Raw genomic sequence first — 27,188 nt, forward strand, 5'->3', positions numbered from 1 at the left:
TCTCTCAAATAACAGCTTCAGATTTCGTAATACACTGGATTCTACCAAAGACAGAGAAGAAAACATCAAAGAACATTATAATTCCAGAAACAAACCTCTCATAATTGGAGAGTCCATTATTAAATATGTAAATGAAGGAAGCCTGAAACCTTGGGTTAAGTGCTTACCTGGGGCAGAAAATGGTCATATATTTGATGCCATGAGAAAAATTAACCTTTCTTGATATGACACCATTATAATCAGTGTTGGTGGCAATGTTGTAAGTGACAATGTTCCTATTGACCAGATTGAAACCAATTTTTATAACATCCTAAACAACATATACCTGGAAAATCCTAACTGCTCAGCCTTTTTATGCAATGCATGCCCAAGAATTGACACAGACATTCGTGAGTTGAATGCTCTAATTAAACATCTGTGTCAGGAGTGGAATCACAAAATGATAGACATTGAACATGGATTCATGATCAAGTCTGGATCAGTTCTGGAACACTTAACCCTTTCATCACTATGGACCAGTTTTCCGGTCTTGGAGAAGTTCATTAAAACTGTGGACCGCTTTACTGGTCTGGAGCAGTGTTCTTCTCTAACGTTATAGTACCTGACTATATAAATTTTGGGATACCTCTAATAACTTCCTACTTGTAATGTATATATTATATTTGGAATATTATATTTTTGGATTATCTTGTGGTTTAGCTTGTATACAACTAAAAATATTGAACAAAGTCGGCACTTTTAATGAGTTTTCTGAATGGTAAAATTTGTATACAAAATCGTAGAGTTCAAAGAAAGTGAATGAAGTGTTAGATTTTGAATTATCAGAGGATTTTACCAATTTCGACCTAGTAAAGTTGGATGAAAATGAGAGAAGGCATCTGGAGAGGTAATGGAATGTACTTGTGGGTGACAGTGATGACGATGAAGAGGACTTTGGCGGTTTTGAACCGGAGGAAGTGTACGCTCCACGTAATTTTGTTGGAAAACCAAAGAGATTTGTTTCAGTTTTCTGAGAGAGTTGGACCCATCCAAGTGTTAAATGGCTCCAGGAGAGCTTTGGAATATTTTCAAATATTCTATTCAGATGAAGTTTTTTGGAAACATTGTTAGTCTAACGAATTTGAATGTGATGATCAAACATGCCAGAGGCGATAGAGGTGTGTGGACCGATCTCACCTTGGATGAAATCAAAGCATTTTATGGAATTTTAATTTCTACCTGTCATATACCTGAAAGAAAGACTTGTGTTGCTACTGGAATTATTCATGAGTACATCTAGGGTCAATTGAACAAGTTTTGGGAACTTTCTAAGTTTTCTAAGAAGTAAATAGATAATTACTTGTATTTTACCTGTTGTGTTACCTGTTTGCACCTGTATTTTAACAGTTGTAATAGATATGCACATTTTAGTCAATTAGTCATAAAATTTGATTTTTAACCTTGATTTTGACACCTAATCCAGCCAGATATCTTTAAAATTTGCAAAGTTATGTTATTTCAAAATCCACAAGTTATTTTGCTTTACAACTCCAAAGTTACTTAGTGTTGAGGACTCTATGACCCAAAGTTACTTAGTGTTGAGGACTCTATGACCCAAAGTTACTTAGTGATGAAAGGGTTAATGGTGAAAGACAAAATTCATCTAGATAAGATGGGTCTGTCCCACTTTTTCCATCTAATAAACGAGAGTTTCCCAATACTAAAGGACAGCCATGATGCCTCTAAAAGGCATGGAAACTTAGATCACAAACATGATTGGAACCATGCAAACTGTTCCAACATCATCAAAAATCAAGGAGATGAAACTCTTTATATAGAAAACAAAGAAGTATCTTTTAGTGGGTGACTTCAATTACAAGTCTGTTTAGTGGGTGACTTCAATTACAAGTCTGTTTAGTGGGTGACTTCAATTACAAGTCTGTTTAGTGGGTGACTTCAATTACAAGTCTGTTTAGTGGGTGACTTCAAGTACAATTTGCTTTATGATATCAATCAAAGCTGGATTAAAACCATGAATTCTCTGAATTATCAATAGCTAGTTCATGCAACCACTAGGATAACAGAGGTATCTGAAACACTAATTGATCATATTTATACTAACAATGCTTACAGTATTATAGAAGTTGCAGTTCCCCAATATTCCATAAGTGATCATTATCTTATATGATGTGCAAGAAAATTAAGTCAAAGAAGTATAACTTCTCACAAATATATCAAGTATCAAATACTGAAAAGATTAAATTCACAAATGTTCCTTAAAGAACTGAAAGATAACACTAGGTCAGTAGGTAATTGAATGTTTTGATGACCCATCAGATGCTCTTGACATCTGGATAGATATGTTTACTGACACCCTGAGTACTCATGCTCTTTCTTATTTCAAGAGAGTCAAGCAACAAAATCAACCAAATTGGATTACAGGTGACATAATGAATGCTATTAAGACAAGGGATAGATTTAATAATTAAAAGATACTGACAATTGCAGAGTATGGAGAAACAGAATCAACTCTATGATTCAGAAATCAAAGAAAACTTATTACAAAGAATCCTAGAAAACTCTGGATAAGTTTCAGTGACTTGAGAGGAAGGCAAATCTGTCAATTAGTGATGCAAATGGTGATATTAAGCAAGAACTTCTTGAAATTGCAAATGCACTCAATGAGTACTTTGTGAATATTAGTGAAAACCTTGTAGATCTCACAGCTCATAAAAGATTGTCCAATGATGAATTAAATGAGCATATTTCTCCAAAACAATGCAAAAAAGAGTGCTTCAGAAAACCTAAAATAAGTCTTGAATTAATTTTTAAATGAATTAGACCAACTTGATGTCAGAATGGCAACAGGTCTAGATAATATAAGTGCTAAATTCCTAAAACTCTCATCTCATGTGATTGCAACTTCACTTACTTATATCTTCAATATAAGTATTTCTACAAGTATTTTTCCAAACAAGCTAAAACTGGCCAAAGTAAATTCAATAATAAGAAGGCAGATCTTTCTGATATGAATAACTATAGACTTATGTCAGTTTTATCATCACTTTCAAAGATATTAGATGTTTGTAATGAATTTGGAAACTACCTGGAATCATTTAATTTGCTACATTGATGATAATCAGACCTCCATGAAGGACATTCATGCCAGACTACACTAACTAGAATGGTAAATGATTGTTTAACAGCAATAGATCATGCACCCTTGTAGGCACAGTGTTTCTTGACCTTTCAAAGGCTTTTGACCTTGTAAATCACAAAATCCTGCTGGAAAAGCTCAGCATACATGAAGTTAACCACGAAAGCATAACTTCGTTTTGATCCTATCTTGAAGACAGATAGGGCCCCAAGTGGCCAAGTGGTCTAAAGCACTCACCATTCTGGATCACTGCCATTTAACCTTTGTCTGCATGGGTTCAAATCTCAGGCTCGGTTAACATGGTATGTGAGAAAGCTTGCCAGTATCTTCTCATGGGTCAGTGGTTCTTCATGGGGTTTTCCAGGGTTCTTCCTCCACCAGTTATTCAGGCCGCAATGTATTGCTTATCTTGTGCTGAAAAATGGCAGTAAACCCAATAACAACAAAAACAATTTGAAGACAGATGACAGACAACTACAAGTTTATATTTTAAATAAACTTTCTGATAAGAAACTGATAAAGTCAGGTGTTCTACAAGGATCAGTTCTTGAACCATTACTCTTTCTGCTGCACTGCAATGATTTACTTTATCATATTGAGCTATCGCCCACCATGTTCAAAGATGATACAACATTATATAACATTGGATCAAAAGGCCATGAGATTAGCACTAAAATAAATAAAGATTTGGTAAAAATAAATAACTGGTATGAACACAGTAGTGTGAATATAAAAGCAACCGAATCAAAAGCCATGATCATAGGTTGTCAAGCAAGAGTAAAAGCTGGGAAAAATTATTTCAAAGTAATGATAAAAGGAATGGATATACAACAGTCTGAAAATGAAAAACTACTTTGCATTATGATAGACCAGATCTTGTACTGGAAAATACAAGTCAATAAAGTCATTAAAAAAGTTTATTCACTGCTTTATCTCATAAACATAATGAAATTTTATCTCACTCAAGAACAGAGAAAGATATTCTGCATTGCATATATCATGCCACACCTAGAATATTGTTGTTCTGTCTGGGGCAATAGTGGTACAGAAAATCAAGACAGATTAATGAAATTTCAAAAATGAGCAGCTAGAGTTATTCTTGATGTTGATTTAGATACATCATCAAAAATCTTTTTAAAACCCTAAAGTGGCTTCCATTTCAGCAGAGAACTCGGTTTCAAAAGAATTTACTAGTTTATAAATCCTAATACATCATTTGGCTCCTGATTATCTTAAATGTAATTTTAAAATTGTTAGAAATGTACACACGTATGAAGTAAATTCCATCTCAAACAACAAGTTATATTTACCTAAACCAAATTCAGAATTTTATACGAAGAGTTTTGCATTTTTTGGGAGCAAAATTCTGGAATTCCATACCACCTTATATAAAGTCAGCTGACACATACCAAGCTTGTAAAAAGCTTCTTAGTCAACATCTACAGAAACAATCATTTGTATGATTTTGTTTAATTCAGTACTACTACTTTTTACAACATTGTTACCATGTACTCACCTATAATTAATGTTTTATACATATTCACTACTGAGCTTGGTATGTGTCAGCTGACTTTATATAAGGTGGTATGGAATTCCAGAATTTTGAAATTGAAATTTCAGTGTCATCAATTTTAACTAACCTCTTGATCGTATATCACAATATATTTTAGAAAATTTTCATAAGTTAAGGCAGCATTAAATGTAGTGCTTAGATTAAAAATCTGCTAGGTATACAAGTAATCTGCTTTACCAAGAGCAATTTTTTTTGTATTTAGGATGTTAAAAGAGATCAATTTAAATAAAAAAATAGAAGCGATGCTGCCATAAAGTTATAAGCAGAATCCTGTTATAACGAGTCATGTTGTAACAGATTTTACCTGTATTTGGATTTTTTAATGTAGCTTTAACACTTTTTCAGTCACATCACTATGATGTTCGTGGTGCGGCAGTTTAGAGTGATATCTAACGCATACATTATGCCAAAAAGTGTAAATGTTCACTTGTAATCTTATTTTGCTCAAGAATGCTATGAACTTTCAATATCTGAGAGCTACAGTACTATTAACTGAGCCCAAACATCACTAAATATTTTCATTACAATTTGAGACACTGGTAGTATTCTGCCATCATGGCATTTGGAGCAAATATGATACCAGAAACCAAAACTGAAGAGGACTAGACAAGTGCTTTCAACTATTGCACTAACAAGCTGTATTTACTACCATACTTATTCAATGATAAGATCACCCAGCTGCAGAATCTTTTGACAAATATTAAATAGGAATACTATGAGAATACTTTGGCCCAATACCTTGATTTGGTTTGGTACATGGTTTTATCATGGGAGAAATACTGTATTCAGCCCATGGCCTTATCATTGGATAAATGATGTTATAGGCCCCAGGCCTCATTATTGGAGAAATACTGTATTAAAGCCCTGGCTTTATCATGGGAGATATACTGCAATAAATCACCAGCTTTGTGGTGGGAAAACAACATGTTCAATTGTGGAAGTTAATACATTTATTTGCAGCCATTTCTCTTCTTTATTTCAGAATGTTTCTCAGGTGAAAAGCTATGTCCCCTTGACATCAACCACTCAGTCAGAACAAAGTGTATATCACTTAGCTATTTCTGTGATGGGATCCCTGATTGCCCTAGTGGCACAGATGAACTGAATTGTGGTATGTATTTATTATTCTTTTCTAAGAAGATGAATTAATTTTTTATTGTGGGTATGGTATTTTTTGGCTTTGCAAGAAAATAATGCATTTTCATAGGTACCTGTATTAACAAATCTGTGAAAGGATCCTATTTCTATTTTGTTTCCTCAAAAGGTTTTTATTCTCTGAATTTATGTATTTACAGAGATCATCATTCCCTGGGTCTAGAAATTGGTGGTGTCCATACTTTTGTGGTTTCCATAGAAGGATCATTGTTCAATGGGCCTGTAAATCATATGGTTTCCAAAGAAAGATTATCATCTACTGGGTCCGTAATTTTGTTTTGCCCATTATTGTTGTATCATTCTTTGTCAGGGACCAGTTTTGTGCCATTGGTACTCAGTATTGGAGATACTCCTGACGACTGTATCCCAATGATTCTCTGGAATTTATCAAAGAAGTTCTTCATGCCATTCATGTCTGCATGGGACTGGATATCATATGCCTTGTTACTCAGCCATGACTCTTCCAAATCTCTGATTATGCATTTGACATTCCTCTTGATGCTGAATACTTCTTAGGTTGTGAAGTGTCATCTTCAAAAACAGATCTTCTTGAAGCTGACGATTCTTGTTCAGTAGTATCCATATGACAGCATCATCTTCATTGAACTAATTTTGATGTTTGCTCATGGTTGGCTGAGATATTTTGATACAGCTGAGTAGAGTCTTTGAAGGATGACCTGACAGCTTCCTTGATGACCTTAGAGTTCACATTAACTGTTGTTGTTATGAGAGACCACCAGTTTTGAGAGACCAGGATCTCCATGTACAGACTTTGATCATATACTGTTGTGACCTAGCATTACAGACCACCTGTCTTGAAAGACCATTTTCGGGGGACATAAGTTTGGTCTTTCAAGACAGGTTCTACTGTATTTCAATTGGGATATGTGGTTCTTTTCACCTGGCCAACCAGTCCTAACACTAACCTCTTAATGCTGAGCGCCTAGCGAGGCAGCTGTTAGTACCATTTTTATAAGTCTTTGGTATGACTCATCCAGGGATCGAAGCCATGACCCCGAGCATTGACAGCAAGAAGGATAAGCATATCTGCTCCATTAGAGAGGACTTAATTTCCAGAGGGAACCAGGTTGACCCGTCCAGTCTGGGTCAGCAATCACAGGTCATACCAGCTATTCTTACTTACATTAGCTGAGTAGCCTGATATGATGGTTCCATTTGTTGCAGTATTCATTTTAATTTTATACAAGTAATGACCAATAAGCTTGACTTTAAATAAGTTTGACTTGGAATAAATGGTTTCCATTACTTGGAGGATATTGAAGAGACATTGGCATTAGCAGAAGTCATCAAAGGAGACTGTGATATTTACAGTTATTTGTTTTAACCTTTGCTTTTTTACATTGTGTTTTGTTTGTCTCTCTCTCTCTCTCTCTCTCTCAGCATTTCTCTCTTACTTTGTTTTTCACTATTGGCCAGTGTGCACAATATAATTGCATTTGTGGCATTAATATTTACCTTCTACTTTTCATCGTCAATTTTACTCTCTACTGTCCTATGAAATTAATTTTACTGGTATACATTTACAGCTAACTGCTCTGCCAGTGAGTTTGAATGCACTAATCATGTATGTGTTCCTGCTTCCCACCGTTGTGATGGCATTCCACAATGTGGAGACAAGTCAGATGAGTATGGCTGTGGTAAGTCACAACTGCTATCTTAACAACCAGTCTGCTATCATAGCAACTAGTCGGCTATACTTATCTACATATAATGCCAATGCATCCTACCCCAACCCCGTTTTTATACAGCTCAGATTAGATATGTCCATTTTACAGACAAAATCATAATACCTCTGCTTTGGCTAAGTTGACAAGATTGCATCCATGTTATGTTTTCTCTTTACAACAAAGGTTTGTTAGGGTGCAGTTATTGGAATAGAATTCAATTTCCAAAGATGTGTATCATCATTTAGACAGTTATATACCACAGATTACATATCCTTCTAACATTTTCTTGTCAACAGCCTAATTTTACCAGAAATCATTAAATTTCAAGCAAATTTGGCACATGTCTTTATAGCTTTGGCCTTAGAAGAATTAAGTTTCCAGCATTTAAGGGGGTCATGCTAGCTTAGTTTGATTTCAGGTTTGAATTCTGCCCAGGTTGTCTGCTTCTGCATGTCTTTGGAAATGGCATTTATAATGTGCTAAAATGCCATTAAAATGAACAAATCTATTTTTTTACCAGACACCTGTCGCTATCACAGCAGCTTGGAGACAGATTCAAGAATAGATGTCAGCAAAGGTTTTCAATATCATGTGACAGATGTGTTGGCTTCTTCTCTCAATTTTATGAATCTGGCTGTGATAACAACAGAACTCCGGTCATTTTTCTCAGAATAAATATGTTGAGAGTTATGTGTTATATCATTCTTTTACAAACAGTATGAGACCTTCATTAAATTTTTTTAGCAACATTGGAAAAATGCGACTTTTCAATAGGTAATCGACTCTGACCCCTACTCCAGGATAAATGTTGAAATGTCAAAAATGGTTTGAAAGGGCAGACGCATTGCATATTCCTAGCTCACAGACAGGTGACTCATGATTTGAATCTATGTAAAAATCTTAAAACTACATACATGAGACATGCAGGAAATACACAAGATACAAACTTTAAAATTTATGTTAATTGTTATGGACTTATTACTTATTACTATTGAAAATCAAAATTAGTCTTCAGAAAATATGGCTTTTAAAACCCCCAAAGAAGTAATTGTTTACAGACTTTAGTAATGTAATTAAGAAATGATATAATGTTTGAAAGACAATATATATCAGGGCTGAGCAAATCCCATAGCCCAACGTCCCAGACTAGTAATTTTTGAAGTCGAACAAGTAAAATTTTCCAAGTCGCTAGTCTGGGACAAGTACTTTTTTAAAAAGTCGGGCTAGTCCTTATATTTGTGCTTTAATCACTATATCTGCCTTTATTTGGCCAATCATGCACTCTTGGCGTACTGAATACTTGATTCTACCCCTCTTAGTGTATACATTTACATCCTTTTACCGCTTGACTGCATATTGGGCTAAGCGACCAAATTATCGACAAATCAAAACACGTCAAACAAAAGAAAGCCTGTATGATCATTTAGCAGTGTTGTAAGTGGTTTTGTTGCAATGAGTTTACTCAATCTAAATCATGATTTTAATCCAGTGAGTCAGTGTAATTAAATTGATGAAAGGTACTTTACCGACATCAGTGTTGGTTTCCTTTATGAACTGATTAAATGACAGTAATGATTCTTTAATTGAAATTGATTATATAGATGATTAACTTCCACGTGCGATATTGTGTTTGAAGCGAAACAATTACGCTAATTAATGAGTTGTTTCAGTTCATACTTATAAGAGAAAATTGATGTTATGATCACTTTAGAAGTAGTTGTCAAGCAAGCTGATAGTTACTCTGTGGATAAAATGAGCTTGCTAAATGATTTTCGCAAGCAAGGTAATAATGGTGATTCAGCGAAGGTAAATTTGTTTGAAAATGGAGGGATAAAACATAAGATGGATACTGAGTGTGCGGTAGCTATTTCTGAGTGTGAACGAGGATTTAGTTTAATGAACTTAATCAAGACTTCTTTAAGGAATTCCTTAAACCAAAAGAGTTTACAAATGCTAATGAACATTTCTGCAAATGGACCAGAGCTTGAGGACTTTAACCCAGACACAGCTATCAACTGCTAGCTTAGTGCTGGTGCAGGTGGCAGACATATACATGGACATATTTTCAAATCCATCACCTAAAACATATATACATGAACCTGAAGAAGCCAAATGTATAACAACCAATGTTTTTGAAAAATTAAATTCTTTTAAGAAATAATTGCGTTGTATATCGTTTTTTTTTTCTGTGTTTTTTTATATGGATTAAGCACATACGTCTCATCAAATCTCGGCAAGTGATTACCATTTTGGGACCAGTGAAAAATAAGGTGGAACTAGTGATGAGTAAGGTGGGAAAGGTGGGACTAGTGAAGAGAAAGGTGTGACTAGTGAATTTTCTGAAACTGCTTGTCCTGGAAGGTGGTTAAAAAAAAATTTGCTCAGCCCTGTATATATATATACAACATATATATATATATATATGGGTTGTGTTGTTTCAATACTACATAAACCTGCTTAGTGAAATGGTCAGCTGTTATGTAACTGTCAGTCAGGTGACCATAATTAATAGGCCTTTCATTTTTATGCATTTTTGGGCATTGGACTTTTATTTTGATAAAAACCTTGTTTGCACAGTTCAGGATAAACCATGCAGTAGGTAGCCAGATTGGTAGATTATAATGATCTGATTAAATCTGGATTTCTTTACTTGTACATTGGGGTCATCATGTTTTATGGGCACATATTAAATCTGCATTTCATTTGGAAGGCAGTTGTGGCATAAATATTTATAGGCACATATCTAGTCTGGTCATATTTTAACCAGAACTGAAGACATATGTAATTACTACTCATGCTAAATAATGTTAAAGTATGTTAAATGAATAATACACTTGGTTTTTGAGAAAAGGATACACTGGTAAAAATTTATCCAAGTGTAAGAACCAAAATTTGCATCTGCAAGCATAATAAATAAACATCTAGATAATCAGTCACATTCTTCTACAGAGAAAATATGTATCTCATCATTTTTTTTTCTCAGTGATTGTTGCAAACAACGTGTCACAGATCTACCATTCTCAGTTGTCGGCCTATCTCCCAATTTGCTATAACAACATGAACAGGATACTGGCCAACATGCTGTGTTCATTATCTGGGCAAGGGTGAGTAGAATTGATAAGACAAATCTTTATCAAGGTCACATTATTGGAAAATATTAAATGGGCCATTTTTTCAATGCTGATTCATACTTGTGTTTCCTCCCTGCTTGTCGAAATAAACAAGCAGTATTCAAAACAAAATTGTTGTCAATCAGCAGCTTTATCTCTTTACACTGATTTTTGAAACACAGAATTTGACAGCAGATGCATTTGTATATTAAAATAAATGATAATGGTAAAATTAAGAGTAAAAGTGTTTATCTTTGCTATTTCCTATTATATGGAGCAGTGAGATGAAATAAGCTCAATACATGGGAAGTATTTTGATAAAAACTATCACTGATTCTTTTATTTTTAAAATCATTTGTATACTGCACCTAGTTTATTTACCAATTCTTCGATATCATTTTTCTAATTTCTAATGTATCTTTTTTTCAGGACATCTACTCATTACACATCATACACCTATGGTCAGGGTACAGTGTTGACCCCTCGGTCAAATTCTACTACCTCCCTTGTCCCAGGTTATGCAGTATCAATGTGAGTTGTTCTTTTTTTAAATATAAAAAGGTCTATTTAATTACACAGAAATGGTGTTTAGTCCTGCAACTTCCTGTGTATATAAGTCTTGGGGTATAATAAACTAAAGAAATCATAAAAAAATTAAAGTTAATATGACCAATATTTCATGCCTTAGTTAATTTCTTTTTATTTAGGTCAGTTTTCAGACGTTGTTTGCACTAGAATAATGCAAATTAGTGAGTTTGATGCTCTCCTAGCAAAAGCAGTTAAATATTTCAAGGTGGTATTGCATAATACACAAATTTGTTTGTTCAAGTTTTGTTACTGATTTTCTTCCAAGTTCTTGTTTTAGTTCTGAGTTTTTGTTTGATTTCAGTGAACCCTGTTATTCAGTATTGATTAAATGCGCATCCGTTGGTAAGTATGATGGTATATTACTATGAATTTTGTACACGGCTCACAAAAAAACAAACAATTCAGGCTTATTCATAAAAAAGTTACTGTACAGGACTTACGATACAAAAACACGTTGGTCATTTTCATGCAAATTACACCATACAGGATTTGACGCCTGTTGTACAGATAATGTTGCACATGGTTCCAAGTATAAAAACACTTTATCCCATTTCATACAGATCATACTGTATAGCCCGTTTCATGCAATGCAGGTCAGGGGAATTAAATACTGATATATAAACCTTATATTACTTTAAAACAAATGGAAGAGGAGGTTGAAACATGGGCATGCTAGTTTATCATTGCTAGACGTGTCCACACACAATGAAAAAGTCGAATAAAGATACATTAATTTTAAAACCTTAGACTTTTTATAATCTGCCTATATTATATCATTCATGATGACTCAAAACTGTTATGATGTGTCCCTTGTGCCTCTTCTTGAAAATATAGCATTTTCAACTGTTTATTTTATGCTATAAATGAACTTCCATTCGGCATATTAGTTACCTCCGGTACAAACCTGAAAAAAGACTAGATCTAGTAAAAGTCACGGCAAACAAAAGTCAGGGGCACAGACTGGAAGGTCTTATTCCATTGATATGTGTCTTCTTAAGATTTCAACATTATAAATAACTTAAACAATCTCAGCGCATTTACATGTAAGATCAAAACAGGACTAAGACTCAAATTTGTATTGTGTGTGTGTGTGTGATTTACATTTTTGTAAAGTAGCTTTAACAGTTTTTTAGTTATTGCTACAGTGTCTGCAGTGTTGCAGTTTATAGTGATGTCTAGTACTGCAGTATCATGCTGCAGACATGTGGCATCATGTCTCACCCAGTCACATTATCCTGGCTTCAGGCCAACCAATCCCAACACTAACCTCTTAATGCTAAGCATCAGTGAGGCAGCTATTAGTACTATTTTATAAGTCCTTGGTATGACTCTGCTGGGGTTCAAACATGCGACCTTCCCAGACTTCCCGAAAGCTAAAAAATAGTGTCAGACATTCGGTCTGACAAAACCTGAAAATCTGTCAGACCGAAAAAAAATCTGTCAGACCGACAAAATATAACAAAATTGAGGTATTTTGTAACGTGTTTTGTTTTCTATTTTCTAAGTGTAAATGACATATGTTAATCAAGTAAAGTTAAGTCAAATTCACTGATAGTCTGTTGTAAACATGATCAGTTTATCAAAATTGTCAAGTTCATCTTGATAGTCTAAACATTCTTCCTCAGTGTCCAAGTTAATATCATCATCATCGCATAGCTTATTTATTTCCATCTCGAGTGACATATATACACTATCAATAGCTGAAACCGTTTCAGCCACTTTGGCAATTTGAGGCTGGGTTAAGTCTTGGTCTTCTATGACAGACCCAGAGGGAACTGATGTTTCAACAACAACTGTTACATGTGATGTCGATGGTTGTGTATCAACTGGTTCCCTGATGGAATCATCAGTAGCCTCAGAGTTCAGTGTCAGACAGTGTGATAACTTCCTGTGATGTTTGAGGTTCTGAGACTGTTTCCTTCTTGTTCTTTCTCTTGTATGTAAGTTTTCTTTCCATCACAGACTCTGCCTGAAATTGTTGAAATTTACAGAACCATTAGGAACATGAGCATTTTTCAAATGCACCTGCCACAAAATTTAATCCAAATCCAAAAACTAAATGTTCAAACGCAGAAATTTACAAAATATTCAACATGTGTGTTTCTTTGATGGTTTCCTATCCTTTAAAAAGAAAACTGCATCAGTTTGTATAATGTCAATTATTCTGCACATTTTTACATACTTTTATTTGCTTTTAGTACTTTGCAATTTATAGTTGAACATATAATGCTTACCAGCCAAATGTCAATAGCACTTTCCGGGTTGAATTCAGCAATTTCTGGGGATTCAAGCTTCACCATCATCAGGTCACTCAATAGGGAAGTTCCCAAACGAGATCGTCTACAAGTTTTTAACAGCTTCAGCTGAGAAAATGCTGTCTCGCAGGTTACAATGGTTGATGGTACAGTCAGCATCAGGTCAATTAGCAGCATTATCTCGCTGAGATCTGTAGTCTGCCTGAACACAGTACTCCATGAAAGAGATGTAATATCACCAAACCTGGAATAGTTGAAACAAACCTTTTATCACTGTAATACAAAGAGTAATTAAAAGATAAATAAACACTGATTGATAAAGTGGAAAATTCAAGATCTAAATATTATGTAAGCCTGATAAACTAATAAATGAGAAAAACCATCTTATTCTTTTAACTCAGCTTCCTTGATTCAAAACAATAAGGATGAATTATTGTTATTACAAACCTTAATTATACTTAGAACAGCATTACTTGCTTTCTTTTAACCAGTTTCTTTAAAAGGTTCCATTCATTGACCAAACTGTCTGCAGAAATGCCAGGAACCACTTGTGACAGGCTCTTTTGGAAATGGTGGTAAACCAGTTTCACATCTTCATTTCCATAATCTTTAAAAGAAAAAAAAACAGTTCTTACATATGTGAACCCACACATTTTATACCTGTACATTCCTTCACTCCATTTCAATAAGTGGTTAACACAAAAGAACCATGTTGTTGCGATAGTGTAGAGCAGTTCTTCATAACATGATCATGTTCATAAATCTGTCAATTGTGTGACAAAATGAAACAGAAACAAAAATAAAACAAGCAAAAATGCAAACACAAACTGAATTTTGTCACAACGGTGACAACCAATAAAGCAGCATCAAAGGCAAACACATGCAAAAACAACAAAACTTAACAGCTATAAACCATCTGTGCAAGACACTGCCAACTGTAGAAAGGCAAACACATGCAAGTAACAACAAAACTGAACAGCTATACAAACTGTGCAAGACATTGTCAACTGTAGAAATTTTCAACTGCAGCAAAAATAGACCTTTAAATTCTGAGCTTCCCGCCAGAGGCCAACTTCCGAAACTGAGAATTTTTGTAGCATTTACAACATTTTTGGCTTCAGTCTGGAATCTCTCCTTGATGGCATCACAGAAACCTTGCAAAATTTCAGCTGCATATTTCATTGCTGGAGTAGCCCCTTTCAAAGCAATTCCTTCAAATTTTCCAGAAACAACAAGCTGATTCACAGCCTCACAGGTCCTAAAAAATATTCATACAAATGGTACTCTTGACAGACTGCAAACTTCAGGTTAAGGAATATTCTTAAATTTCTAACAATTTTCAGCAATTAAAATTTTTATATGTGTAAAGGTGATCAAATATCTGACAGTTTATAAACAGAACACTACATTCACATTCTACAGAAGCACTTTCACCAAATATGCTATACATACTTCTCTTTTTTTTCTGACAGTAGCTCAATAGTAGACTCCACCCAACATAAACTGTCTGATAATGTCATTTCTGGTTTCTGCAACATCAGTGAAAGTCTCATTGATGGCTCCAAGGCATCCTAAAAAGAACAGACACAGTTTTACAACAATTTACAATTTTTTGGCTATAATTATCATAAAGGAACAGTGTACTGCAATAAAGCAGAGGATAATTTTAATATCAGTCCAGAATCTAAACATATTTTAATTGAATGATTTTTCTTAATATGCTAAGAATGATACTTACTTGTAGAAACAATACAAAAATCATCAACTGTTTGTCGATCATCAGCTTCAGAAAACCTTCGGCTTTGGCATTGCCATTGCTTGCTGTTGACAAGTGAGCTTCCAGTGCTCTGTAGGTCTTCAACAATGCAAAAATAGCTCTGAATAAATGAGGCAGCCATCTTGTACCAGTGACTTTCGTTGGATATACACCTTTTCCCATAGCTTCAATGGATGTTTTTAGCCCTTTTTTGTTTTTGTAACTTTTCTTGTAGAAATAATAGAGTCCAATAAGGAGTGTCATAAGTTTTTCATATAGTTTTACTTTCTTAACAACATTTCTGAAGGCAAGTTCAAGGCGATGACAATGACAGTGCACATTGATCAGCTCTGGGTTTACTTGTTCCCTCAACAACGTTGATAAGCCTGACTGTTTTCCTGTCATATTGGAGGCTCCATCACTACCCATAGCGATTAGTTTTTCTATAAACACAAAAAACTAACTTTTATAATAATAATCTGTACAAAAAAACATTTATCTTAACTTTAATCAAATAAAGGAATTTAATTTATTCTTGGAATAGTTTTTTAATGTACCTATTAATAATTATCACTTTACCAAATTTAATCATTGCTTTGTAGAATTAAAAAAAATCTGATCTTATTTAATCAAATTTACAGAATTTGTTAAACTTTTATAATGAATCATACTTTCATTGATGTTGTTCTCCTTGAAGACCTGCATAACATTCTTAAAGAGATCCAGAGACTTTGTTGAGTTTGGAGTGCTGATGTTCAGGAACCTTTCTTTAACAACACCTTTCATTGCAGTTCTTATGTATATGGTCTTCTGTTCATCTCCTGAGATATCTGTACTTCCATCCATCATAAAGGCAAAAAATGGATTATACTCTATAAGATTGACAGATTTTTGCTTCTCTGTCTGTGCTATACTGTGTATGAAATCTGCAGCATCTTTGTCATTAATATATGTACTGCCTATGTCTAATTGTTTAGCTTTGTCAGTTTCACACAGCCATGTATAATCTGATAGTGGACGATTATTTTTGGCTACTGCAGGTGCATTTCTGAACAAATGCACTAATCTACTTTTTTCAGCTGCCTTTAATTGCCTAAGTGCTTTGCCGGCTTCTGACCCTAGTTTTTCCTGAGCAGTTTTCTGTCTGCCTGAAACAAACTCTGATGCTTTTTTGTGGGACTTGGAAAGTTCATGATCATTTATTGTTGACATTCTAAAATTTGTACATCCGGCGATAAACGCGTTTGTGTTTTGCAAATTTTCATCAGACCTCGCTTTCTTGCCATAGAAACTGAGACACATGGCACACTGCATAACTTGCTTTATTTCATCAAATATTAACCAGTCTCTGTTTTCTTTCCATTTATCATTAAAGGTTTTTCAACCCTATGTTTTTCATAATCCTTTTTCTTTTCTTTCAATTCTTCATAAGATAGTTTTCTTTTTTTCCCTGGTTTCGCTCCGTCGTAATATTTCAACGATGCCATGATGACAGGTGAGCCGCATAACTGTTTATAACAGGCGTAGCGATTGGATCGCTCAAAAGCTTGTAACCAATGAAAATCTGTTTAACAAACTAGATTCAAGAACGACTACTCGAGCGGTGCAGAGTGAGAAAACTGCCGGACAGTCGGTCCGATGCCGACTAACAAACTGTCGGTCCGGGTAAAAATTTGTCGGTCATGTCCAACGGACCGACGGCTTTCGGGAAGGCTGCCTTCCAATCCACTAGTCCACCATTTTTGTAGTGATCATCTCGCATAATTGTATGTTTTTGCTTGTACTGATACACAATAAGGGACTTAAACTTTCTCAACTAGCATTCTGAGGCACCAGTCAATATTATTAATCCAACAATTAAGTACATTGGACCAATCAATATTATTAATCCAACAATTATGTATATTGGACCAGACAATATTATTAATCCAACAATTATGTACATTGGACCAGTCAATATTATTAATCCAACAATTATGTACATTGGACCAGTCAATATTATTAATCCAACAATTATGTACATTGGACCAGTCAATATTATTAATCCAACAATTATGTACATTTGACCAGACAATATTATTAATCCAACAATTATGTACATTGGACCAGTCAATATTTATATTGTCCTTTAAGGTGTAGTTAATTCATGTGCACTTGGCCATTGAATACTGATATTGACCTTAGGTTCAGTTACTTTATGTTCAATGGACCAGGAAATATTGCTTTTGTTTCCTTAAATATGTTTTGTGTACATTCGCATGAACACAAGAATGCTCAACACTTAATATCAGTTCAAATATTTCACTACATGTTAATGTAGTATCTCAATCCAATTAGTGATCACTGTTGTAAATTATGCAAGATGATTATTGATGAGGTTAGATTTTTACTAATTTAACATGATACTATGAGAGGCTAATGACCAGTGTAATTGATGTAAATTTCACTTTACCTTGAATTTATTTCCTTAGAATGTGGTACCACCATCTTTGATGATAGCAGATTGCCAAAAATTCTTCATGGTCGTGATGCAGTACTTGGTCAGCTACCATGGCAAATAGCACTCTTCAAAAATGAAAATTTTATTTGTGGTGGTTCTATAATACATCCTAACTGGGTCCTCACAGCTGCTCATTGCATAGAGTAAGTAGACCTACATAATATTTTTCTTGCTTATATTATTTATCCCAATCAGGTCATCAGAGCTTCTCACTGTACAATGTTGTTGTTGTTGTTGTTGTTGTCGTGGGGCTTAACGCCATTTTTCAGCACACGATAGGCTATACATGGCGGCCAGTATTAATGGTGGAGGAAGAACCCGGGAAAACCCCGGAAAGAACCACCGACCCTCGAGAAGCTACTGGCAAGCTTTCTCACATACCCACATTGGCTGAATCTTAGACTCAAACTGCCGCAGACAGAGGTGAGATGGCAGTGATCCGTAACGAAGAGCGCTTTAGACCACTCGGCCACTCGGGGCCCCACTGTACAATGTAAGTAGAAAGACATTATTTTGCCTTGTCAGTGGTTGTTCCATTTAAAATCCCAATCAGGTCATCAGAGCTTCTCACTGTACAGTGTAAGTAAAAAGACATTATTTGTGCCTTGTCAGTGGTTGTTCCATTTAAAATCCCAATCAGGTCATCAGAGCTTCTCACTGTACAATGTAAATAGAAAGACATTATTTTGCCTTGTCAGTGGTTGTTCCATTTAAAATCCCAATTAGGTCATCAGAGCTTCTCACTGTACAATGTAAGTAGAAAGACATTATTTTGCCTTGTCAGTGGTTGTTCCATTTAAAATCCCAATCAGGTCATCAGATCTCACCTTACAATGCAAGTAGAAAGACATTGTTTTGCCTTGTCAGTAGTTGTTCCATTTAAAATCCCAATCAGTGTCATCAGAGCTTCTCACTGTACAGTGTAAGTAGAAAGACATTATTTGTGCCTTGTTAGTGGTTGTTCCATTTAAAATCCCAATCAGGTCATCAGAGCTTCTCACTGTACAGTGTAAGTAGAAAGACATTATGTGTGCCTTGTCAGTGGTTGTTCCATTTACAATCCCAATCAGGTCATCAGATCTTCTCACCATACAATTTTCTATTTTTCTTTTAATATTTTCCTCTCAGCTTGTTTCATGCACATTATATTTCTCATAAAAGATGTCCGGTGATCATGTGACTGCGAGTGGACTTGCTTGTGCATGACACTTTTAACTGCAAATTCAATTGACAACAACCAATACCTAAAATTAATTGGATTGTATGTGTGGTTAGTAGTAACATTGAAAGGATCAAAGATGTCAGAATATACCCAGTAGTTGGATTAGACATTACTTAAAAGAATGTAGGTGGCATAAAACTTGTTGGTTTGGTATGAGAATTTAATATTTTTTAATACCTAAGCAAGTGTTATCTCCCAATTCTAAAACACCAAAATCTAAACAAACAGAATATCACATGAAAGGCAGCATGAAAACAAGAATTTCAGTGTTTGGAGTAAAGTTCAAAGGGAAATTAACATGGATTCTTTCATTCTTGTAATGTACATTTTAAGATCAACTTCCAAAATTCGACCAGACAGCACAAATCTTGAAGTTACGGCAGTCAGCAACCATATCTCTACTCTCAGACAGTATATATCCTACTGGACCCTATCAAGTCATATGCATTTGGGTCATGCTTATGGTGTTTATTATCCTAACTGGGTCATCACAACACCTTATCTCACAATGCAAGTAGACCCACATGGCATATGGGTCTTGCTTATGGTGTTTAATATCCTAACTGGGTCATCCAACACCTTGCCTTACATTTTGGTCATGCCAGTGAGCAGAGAGTTTTCACTTTTCTGGTAGCAACAACATGAATGTTGACAGCAGTGACAACTTTGTTAAGATTCTTTTCTTTTACAGTTTTTGAATTTCATTTATCTTCTGTCATTTGCTATATTCAAATGAAAGTGTAATATTACTTTACACATAGAGTATATACTCTGATTGGAATTCATGTCCTGCCAAGAACATTTACCTTAATAAGCATGTAATTCCTGTCTTCCTTAGAGCTTGTAACCTGATATGCCAGGAATTCCTGTCTTGTTTAGAACTTGCAACCAGATAAGCAAGAAATCCATGTCTTGCCTAGACTTTGTACATTGATAAGAAAGTAATTTCTGTCTTGCTAAGAAATTGTACCCAGATAAGCATGAATTCTGGCCTTGCCTAGAAGTTATACCCAGATATGGAAGGAATTCCAGTCTTCCCTAGAACTTGTACCCAGATAAAGAAGGAATTCTGGTCTTACTTAGAACTTGTACCCAGTTAAGGAAGGAATTCCAGTCTTGCCCAGAACTTGCACCCAGATAATGAAGGAATTCTGGTCCATGACATGCAGATCACCCTTGAACCCAAACAAGCAAAGAATTCCAGTCTTGCCAGCCTCAGCAAAGGGCAGAAGGATTTGTAAGGCAACCAACAAAATGTCTCAGGGATTTCCTAAAGCACAGACCACGGTGAAGCAAACCTACCAAATATTCAACTGTCAAGAACCAGTTTTAATAAACAAAGTGCAAAGAGTCAAAGGGAGTTCGATCATTGTGTCAGAGTTTCCATGAGACCCTCTCATCTCAAATGACCAACATTCATGCCCCCACCCCTGCCCTTATCACAGATCCTAGTAGCCAGAAGGCTTCAATCATTGCCAAATGGGGATAAATATGACCTGACAAGTGGTTTTGTGGGGACTCAGTATCATGTTCAGCTCACCTCCTAAACCTTTGGCTACAGTTCCTTCAGCTATAAACACAGAACTTATAACTTGGTTATCAACCTATGCACATTCAATCAACTCGTGCTCTTGCGTTCACAACGAAATGCAGCAATGAGTTCTAAGTGCCATCCCCTGGGGAGACTTGCAGGAGGCCTGACTTCGCATCCCCACTTACATGGCTTCCTTTGATTCACCTACAAAAATAACAGGCTACAAAACACAAGGCTAGTTATGTTTTGGAGATGGACATGATTTCCCATGTTACCTGCATGTTCTTCATCTAATTGTCAACAAGGATATCTCATACCTTGATAATATTTTGGTCTGGAAATAAAAATTTCGAGTAATAAGAGTGTCTCCAACCATTTTGGGGTGTATGGTCCCCTCAGGATTGTTATTTATATCTCAATAGTCTCTAGATGAAAACCGTTTTGAAAGCTTTACATTGGTCACTGTAGAACCTAAATGTGAATGGAGTTATTGTGCCCAACAACTCCACAGTGGTGATTGATCTGAAGCAACGAAGCAGAACCATCATCCCGTATTCTTGTTTGGGGTTTTCTAGAATGGTGTATTCAAAACCAAATTCATGTCCAAGTTCAGCATATCCTAAATCGGCTAATGTATTTGTGGCCTCTGGCACAAGAAACTAATACATATGGAATGGTCTCTTTGTCCCTCGTTTTCTCACTTGGTAGATGCTCGATGGGATAGTCCTGTGATGGAACAATTGGTGATGAGGTGGACTGCCAAAATCCCACCATTTGTCTTGCCAGTCCCGGATCTAAAATGCCTGAACATAGGATGATTTTTATATTGATTGGAATTGCCAAATGTATACACGTCTCCAGGTTCCAAAGCTGATACATGAAGCAAAATAATCAGTGTCTCTTTGTTCTGATTGTTCCACTTTGATGGGAAATCAGCCTCTCAATCTCACAACAGAATTGCCAGGAATTGAGATAACCCCTCTTCTACTAGAAACAGCCATGATGGTAGGTGGGTTTTTCTTGTGGGGAAAGGTGTCTAAGAATTGCAGATTCTACCAAGATGATTATTTAGAATTTCATAAAACAGTATATTACTGGATGACCTGTATAAAAATGAGTTAAATGTACTTAATGAATACTATATGTTGAATTTGCTAACTATACTTCAAAAGTGCATGGTTATTTTAATTTGAATGGAGTAAAATGAGCAAGAAAAATCTATTTTGGTGTTTTTTACTAAACAAGGATTAAATTGTCCTCCTGCTCAGCAGTGTGCCCTTCAGGGGACAAATAATATAACCTCGTGACTGATATTTCCTTATCTCAGTGCAAGTCTTGATATAGATTCTATTTAAACAGAAGAGGTTAAAAAGTTTCACTTTCAAAACGACAGAAAGGAAAATGAAAAACACACTACAGTGAAAACATATTTTCATTAAAAAGTTGATTATACATGAATTTGTTTTAAATTACACTACATCAATACTGAAACAGAATAACACGGAGATCCACCAGGTGTCATGGAGACACCCACATTTCCACCGCTGGCACCAGCTAGACCTTTTCATCATCAGGCATGTTGAACTGGCCAGTATCCTCTTCACCCACAGCTACCACAGTGCCGACTGTGACATGGACCATTCCCTTGTGGCCAGCAAGGTGCAAATAATACATAAGGAGCTGCACCATGCCATGAAGAAGGGTCGCCCATGCATCAACACCTGCTGTGCAAGCAACCCAGAGAAGATGCAGCAGCAAACTGCAGGAGGCTCTCACCAAAGAGACACCTGATGACACCATCAACTCCAAGTGGTCCCACCTCCATGTACAATTTAGCCATCACTGTGTACAGGAAGAAGGAATGCAAAAATGCAGACTAGTATGAGGCCAACTGGGAGGAGATGGAGCCCATGATTGAGCCAAAGAGGAAAGCCCTCTTGGCATACAAGGCTGCACCTAGCACTTAGTACACTACAAGCCCTCAGGACTGCCAGGAACAATGCCCAGCAGACCACCTGCCACTGCACCAACACCTACTGGCTGAACCTCTGCACCATACGATGGTATCAAGAAGGCGACAGGCCCCCCACTCCAAGACCACCCCCATCAAGTCCAAGAAGGGCAAAGTCATCACAGACCAGGGAAAACAGTTGCAGCAATGGGTTGTGCACTATCTTGAGCTGTATGCAACCCAAATCGTCATCACCAACACCACCCTGGACACCATCCCAGACCCGCCAGTCATGGAGGAACTAGACACATCACCCACCCTGGCAGAGCTTGGAAAAGCCATCAATTACCTCACTTGTGTTAAGGCTCCTGGGAGGAATGGCATCCTGCCTGAAGTCCTCATGAGTGGGAAATCAGCACTGCTCCAGCCCTTGCACATACTACAACATAGCCACTTTGTACGAGAACTAAGGAGACCATAGCAACTGCAGGAAAAGTGTCATGAGCAGCAGATGCCCTTCTACATTGCCTTCATAGACCTAATGAAATGTGTTTGACCTGGTCAGTTGGAGTGGACTCTTCAAGCTCCTGCAGAAGATCGGCTGCCCCCCCCCCCCAACTTTCAATGTCATCACATTGTTCCATGAGAACATGCACAGCACAGTGTGCTTCAATGGCACAACATCAGAAGCCTTACCAGTCAGCAGTGGACTGAAGCAAGGCTGAGTCCTTGTGCTGACACTCTTTGCCATTTTCTTCTCCATGTTCCTCCAGTACGCATTCATGTACTGCAGCAAGGGAGTGTACATCCATACCATGGCTGATGGCAAGCTGTTCAACATCGCCCTTCTCTGTGCTAAGACTAAAGTCATAAGGTTCTGATCTGTGAATTGCTCTTCACTGACTATGCAGCCTTGACATCGCACTCAGAAGATGGACTAAAACAGCTGGTATGCTGCCTCTCCCATGCCTGTAAGGAGTTTGGACTGACCATCATTCTGAAGAAAATGAATGTCATGGTGCAGGATGCAGGCTCCCCTCCCACCATCACCATTGATGGGTACAACCTGGAAGTTGTTGAGAACTTCACATACCTCAGGTCCACCATCTCCAGCTCACTGTCAATTGATTCTGAGGTTAATGGCAGGATTACCAAGGCTGCAGCAGTTATAGCCAGACTGAACCAGAGGGTCTGGAACAAGCCCAGCCTCACTGATAATATGAAAGTGCATATCTAACAGGCCTTCGTGCTCAGCACACACCTCTACAGCAGCAAGACATGGACCACCTATGCAAGACACGAGAGGAAACTCATCAGCTTTCACCTGAGATGCCTTTGATGCATTCTGCACATCCAGTGGAAGGGCAATGTACTCAACACAGAGGTTCTGGAATGCACCAACATGAATAGCATGTTCTCCATTCTCAACGAGAGGCACCTTTGCTGGCTCAGCCATGACACGAGAATGTACCCCAGGCCACATTCCCAAGGATCTGCTATGCAGCAAGCTAGCAGAAAGTGCATGACTGACTGGACAGCCATATCTACATTTCAAAGATGTCTGCAAGAAGGACATGAAGAATGCCAACATCAGTGTCAACTACTTGGAGAGCTATCAACCTGGAGTCTAACTGTCAAGGAAGCAATAAATGCAAACCTCAGTGCAAAGAGAGCCAGGAGGAAGAAGAAAAAACAATAGCCTCAACAAGCACCGATGTTCACCTGCATCAAACTCTCTTTAGTCGGACTCTTCAGCCACTCGATAAGGTGCAAATAGGACACCCAACAGGAAGCTACACCATCATATCCTGAAGTTGGACCGATGCCAAGAGAGATACTTATAGATAAAATATAAATAAACAAATGGAGAAAGTTGTAAAAACATGGTTTTATAATAGTGTTAAAATAAGCTAATAGGAGACAAAATATAGCCAAGGGCTACTAGAATTTTTTTTTACAGAAGGAAATTTCAACAGGCTTCAGACTTTGACATATGCCTCATTTGGATTATGCATAAGCTGCATTGATAATTACTAAACAGCAATGGTTTTTATTTCCATTTGATAATGCTGTTCAGTTATGTTCATATTATATCTTTTCTAAACTGATTCTTTTAAAAACTTTAGAAGTAAGGTTTGAAGGAAGCTGTGTCTAATTCCTTATATAGCTGCAGGTAATATCCTCATATGATTCAAGCACATGGCTGATCAAAAATGTCTAGCTATCCCATTTCCTTATATAGCAGGTAAAATCCCAGTATGATTGAATCGCATGACCAATGAAAGCTGTCTAACTATACATTTCATTATATAGCATGTAAAATCCCTGTATGATTGAGTCACATGACCAATGAAAGCTGTCTAGCTATCCATTTCCTTATATAGTAATCCCTTTATGCATCACTGAGTCACATGAGTAATGAAAGTTGTCTAGCTATCCATTTCCTTATATTAGCATGTAAATTCCCAGTATGATTGAGTCACATGACCATATTCATGAAAGCTGTCTAGCTATCCATACAGTTGGGATACAAAATTTGAGCGGCAACCATTAGCAGCATTTGAACCTGTCTCTATGGATTTCGTACATACAATCCTGATGAAGAGTGCACCAAAGTCATGTGAACTTGATCCAATTCCAATGTCACTGCTGCATGAGTGCTTAGATCCAGTATTGCTTTCACTAACTGATGTTATTAATACCTCTCTCTCATCCGGGGAATTCCCATCATTTTTCAAAACTGCCATTGTTAAGCCTCTGCGGAAGAAACCAACACTAGACCATGACGATTTAAAGAACTACTGCCAAGTTTCTAATCTCCCATTTATATCAAAAATCATAGAAAAGGTTGTTCTATCCCAGCTTGTATCTCATTTGAATTCAGTCTTTTTAGCAATGTACAATCTGCATATCGACCTTGCCACAGTACTGAAACTACTCTTCTAAAAGTAGTTAATGACATTCTCTCTGCGTTGGATAGAGGAAAGATTACAGTCCTCACCCTCCTTGATTTGTCTGCAGCATTTGACAGAATAGACCATGATATATTACTTCACCATCTCAAGCATATATTTGGCATTCATGATACAGCCTTACTGTGGTTCAAGTCCTACTTGGTCAACAGGACACAAATTGTATCTGCAAATGGAATACACTCCAACCCAATTGATCTATGCTGTGGTGTTCCACAGGGGTCTGTTCTTGGACCTGTTCTCTTCATTCTGTACACTTAGTCACTCTCAAGTGTCATAGATCATCATCCAGTATCTCACCAATTGTACGCTGATGACACCCAAATATACAAATCTAGCCACCCAACTGAAGTTGATGCTACCATCCAAGGTGTAGATAGGTTCATTTCTGATGTCAAATCATGGATGACATGTAACAAGCTGCAGATGAATGATGATAAAACTGAGGCCATTCTGATTACAACAAAAAGACTTTCTCATTCACATCCTTTACATAAAAAATAAATATCAGTAACACCAACATTAAATTCACACAATCAGTATGAAACCTAGGTGTTACTCTGGACAGTACTCTCACATTGCACCAACATGTCATGAACATATGCAAGGCTGCATATCTTTAGCTGAGACGCATCAGTTCAATTTGCAAATATCTTTCAGTTGACAGTACTCTCACGTTGCACCAACATGTCATGAACATATGCAAGGCTGCATATCTTTAGCTGAGACGCATCAGTTCAATTCGCAAATATCTTTCAGTTGATGCCATTAAAACACTTGTGTGTTCATTAGTACTTTCAATACTGGACTATTGTAACTCAATTCTGTCTGGTTCATCTCAATATCTACTCCAGAAACTTCAAAAAGTTCAAAACACAGTTGCTCAGATCATACTCAGAGTACCACGATCAGAGCACACCTCCCCGCTGCTCTGTACCCTACACTGGCTATCCATTTGATCCAGAATCAAGCACAAAATTTGTTCTCTGTACTACGTTTCACTGTCGGACTCTAGTCCAACATACCTATCTGACCTCACCCATGTGTACACACCAGCAAGATACTTACGCTCCTCTTCTGACAATCCTATACTCATTATTCTCACTATGAAAACAAAGTCATATGGACAGCATTTTTTTGCATACCAGGGCCCAGCAACAAGGGCCCAGCAACAATGAACTTAGACACAATTACACAGTGATCCCATTCAAGAGTGCTCTCAAAACTCACTTATTTCGACTGCAAGAACAAACTTAAAGATCTAACTAATGTTTCCTACTTTAATGTTTTCTAATTTCATGGTGTTTGTTTTTGTGATCATATCATTATATGTTTTTTATCTTATAGGTGTTGTCTAATGTTGTAAAGCACTTAGAGCTTCTAAAGATTAGGCGCTATACAAAGTCCTCATTATTATTATTTCCTTATATAGCATGTAAAATCCCAGTATGATTGAGTCACATGAGCAATGAAAGCTGTCTAGCTATCCATTTCCTTATATAGTATGTAAAATATCAGTATGATTGAGTCACATCAGCAACAAAAGCCCTGTCTAGCTATTAATTTTCTAGCAGGTAAAATCCCTGTATGTTTCATTTACATGACTGATGCATAGTACTGTCCATTTCTTTATAAAGCCTGTACATTTCATTCATGATTCAGCTCTATGATCAATTAGGAACCAACAATCTTTTGTGCTGTTTAACTTGACAGCAATTTTCTATACAGGTTTATATTGGAAATCTGTG

At 36.5% G+C, this 27,188-nt stretch overlaps 2 protein-coding genes across 2 annotated transcripts in view; one reads left to right on the forward strand and one right to left on the reverse strand.

Annotated features, from left to right (window-relative positions):
• LOC149784233 (MAM and LDL-receptor class A domain-containing protein 1-like) overlaps nt 1-27,188 on the forward strand; it is a 262,408-nt gene that overhangs the window by 217,863 nt on the left and 17,357 nt on the right. The window contains exons 51-56 of the mRNA XM_089932965.1: nt 5,692-5,820; nt 7,412-7,522; nt 10,536-10,656; nt 11,092-11,193; nt 11,552-11,592; nt 17,733-17,904. Of these exons, the coding sequence (XP_089789091.1) occupies nt 5,692-5,820; nt 7,412-7,522; nt 10,536-10,656; nt 11,092-11,193; nt 11,552-11,592; nt 17,733-17,904 (676 nt within the window). The remainder of the gene's footprint in view (nt 1-5,691; nt 5,821-7,411; nt 7,523-10,535; nt 10,657-11,091; nt 11,194-11,551; nt 11,593-17,732; nt 17,905-27,188) is intronic.
• On the reverse strand, nt 12,796-16,125 carry LOC149784234 (zinc finger protein 862-like). Its single transcript, XM_089933328.1, has 7 exons — nt 15,933-16,125; nt 15,244-15,704; nt 14,958-15,076; nt 14,546-14,763; nt 13,983-14,112; nt 13,485-13,749; nt 12,796-13,104 (listed from the first exon to the last, which is right to left on the reverse strand). Exons 1-7 carry the CDS (start codon nt 16,108-16,110, stop codon nt 12,796-12,798), a joined length of 1,680 nt encoding a protein of 559 aa, XP_089789454.1. The 5' UTR covers nt 16,111-16,125.

The sequence above is a fragment of the Sinohyriopsis cumingii genome, chromosome 14 (genome assembly GCF_028554795.1).
Source record: "Sinohyriopsis cumingii isolate HCF-2022 chromosome 14, ASM2855479v2, whole genome shotgun sequence".
Lineage (NCBI taxonomy): Eukaryota > Metazoa > Mollusca > Bivalvia > Unionida > Unionidae > Sinohyriopsis > Sinohyriopsis cumingii.

Coding starts and splice junctions, on each gene's coding strand:
- LOC149784234 (XM_089933328.1), bottom strand. CDS start 16,110: ATGATGGATGGAAGTACAGATATCTCAGGAGATGAACAGAAGACCATA. Junction 13,750..13,982: donor AAGAAACTGGTTAAAAGAAA/GCAAGTAATGCT, acceptor CAACTATTCCAG/GTTTGGTGATATTACATCTC. Junction 13,105..13,484: donor GTGCTATTGACATTTGGCTG/GTAAGCATTATA, acceptor CTGAACTCTGAG/GCTACTGATGATTCCATCAG.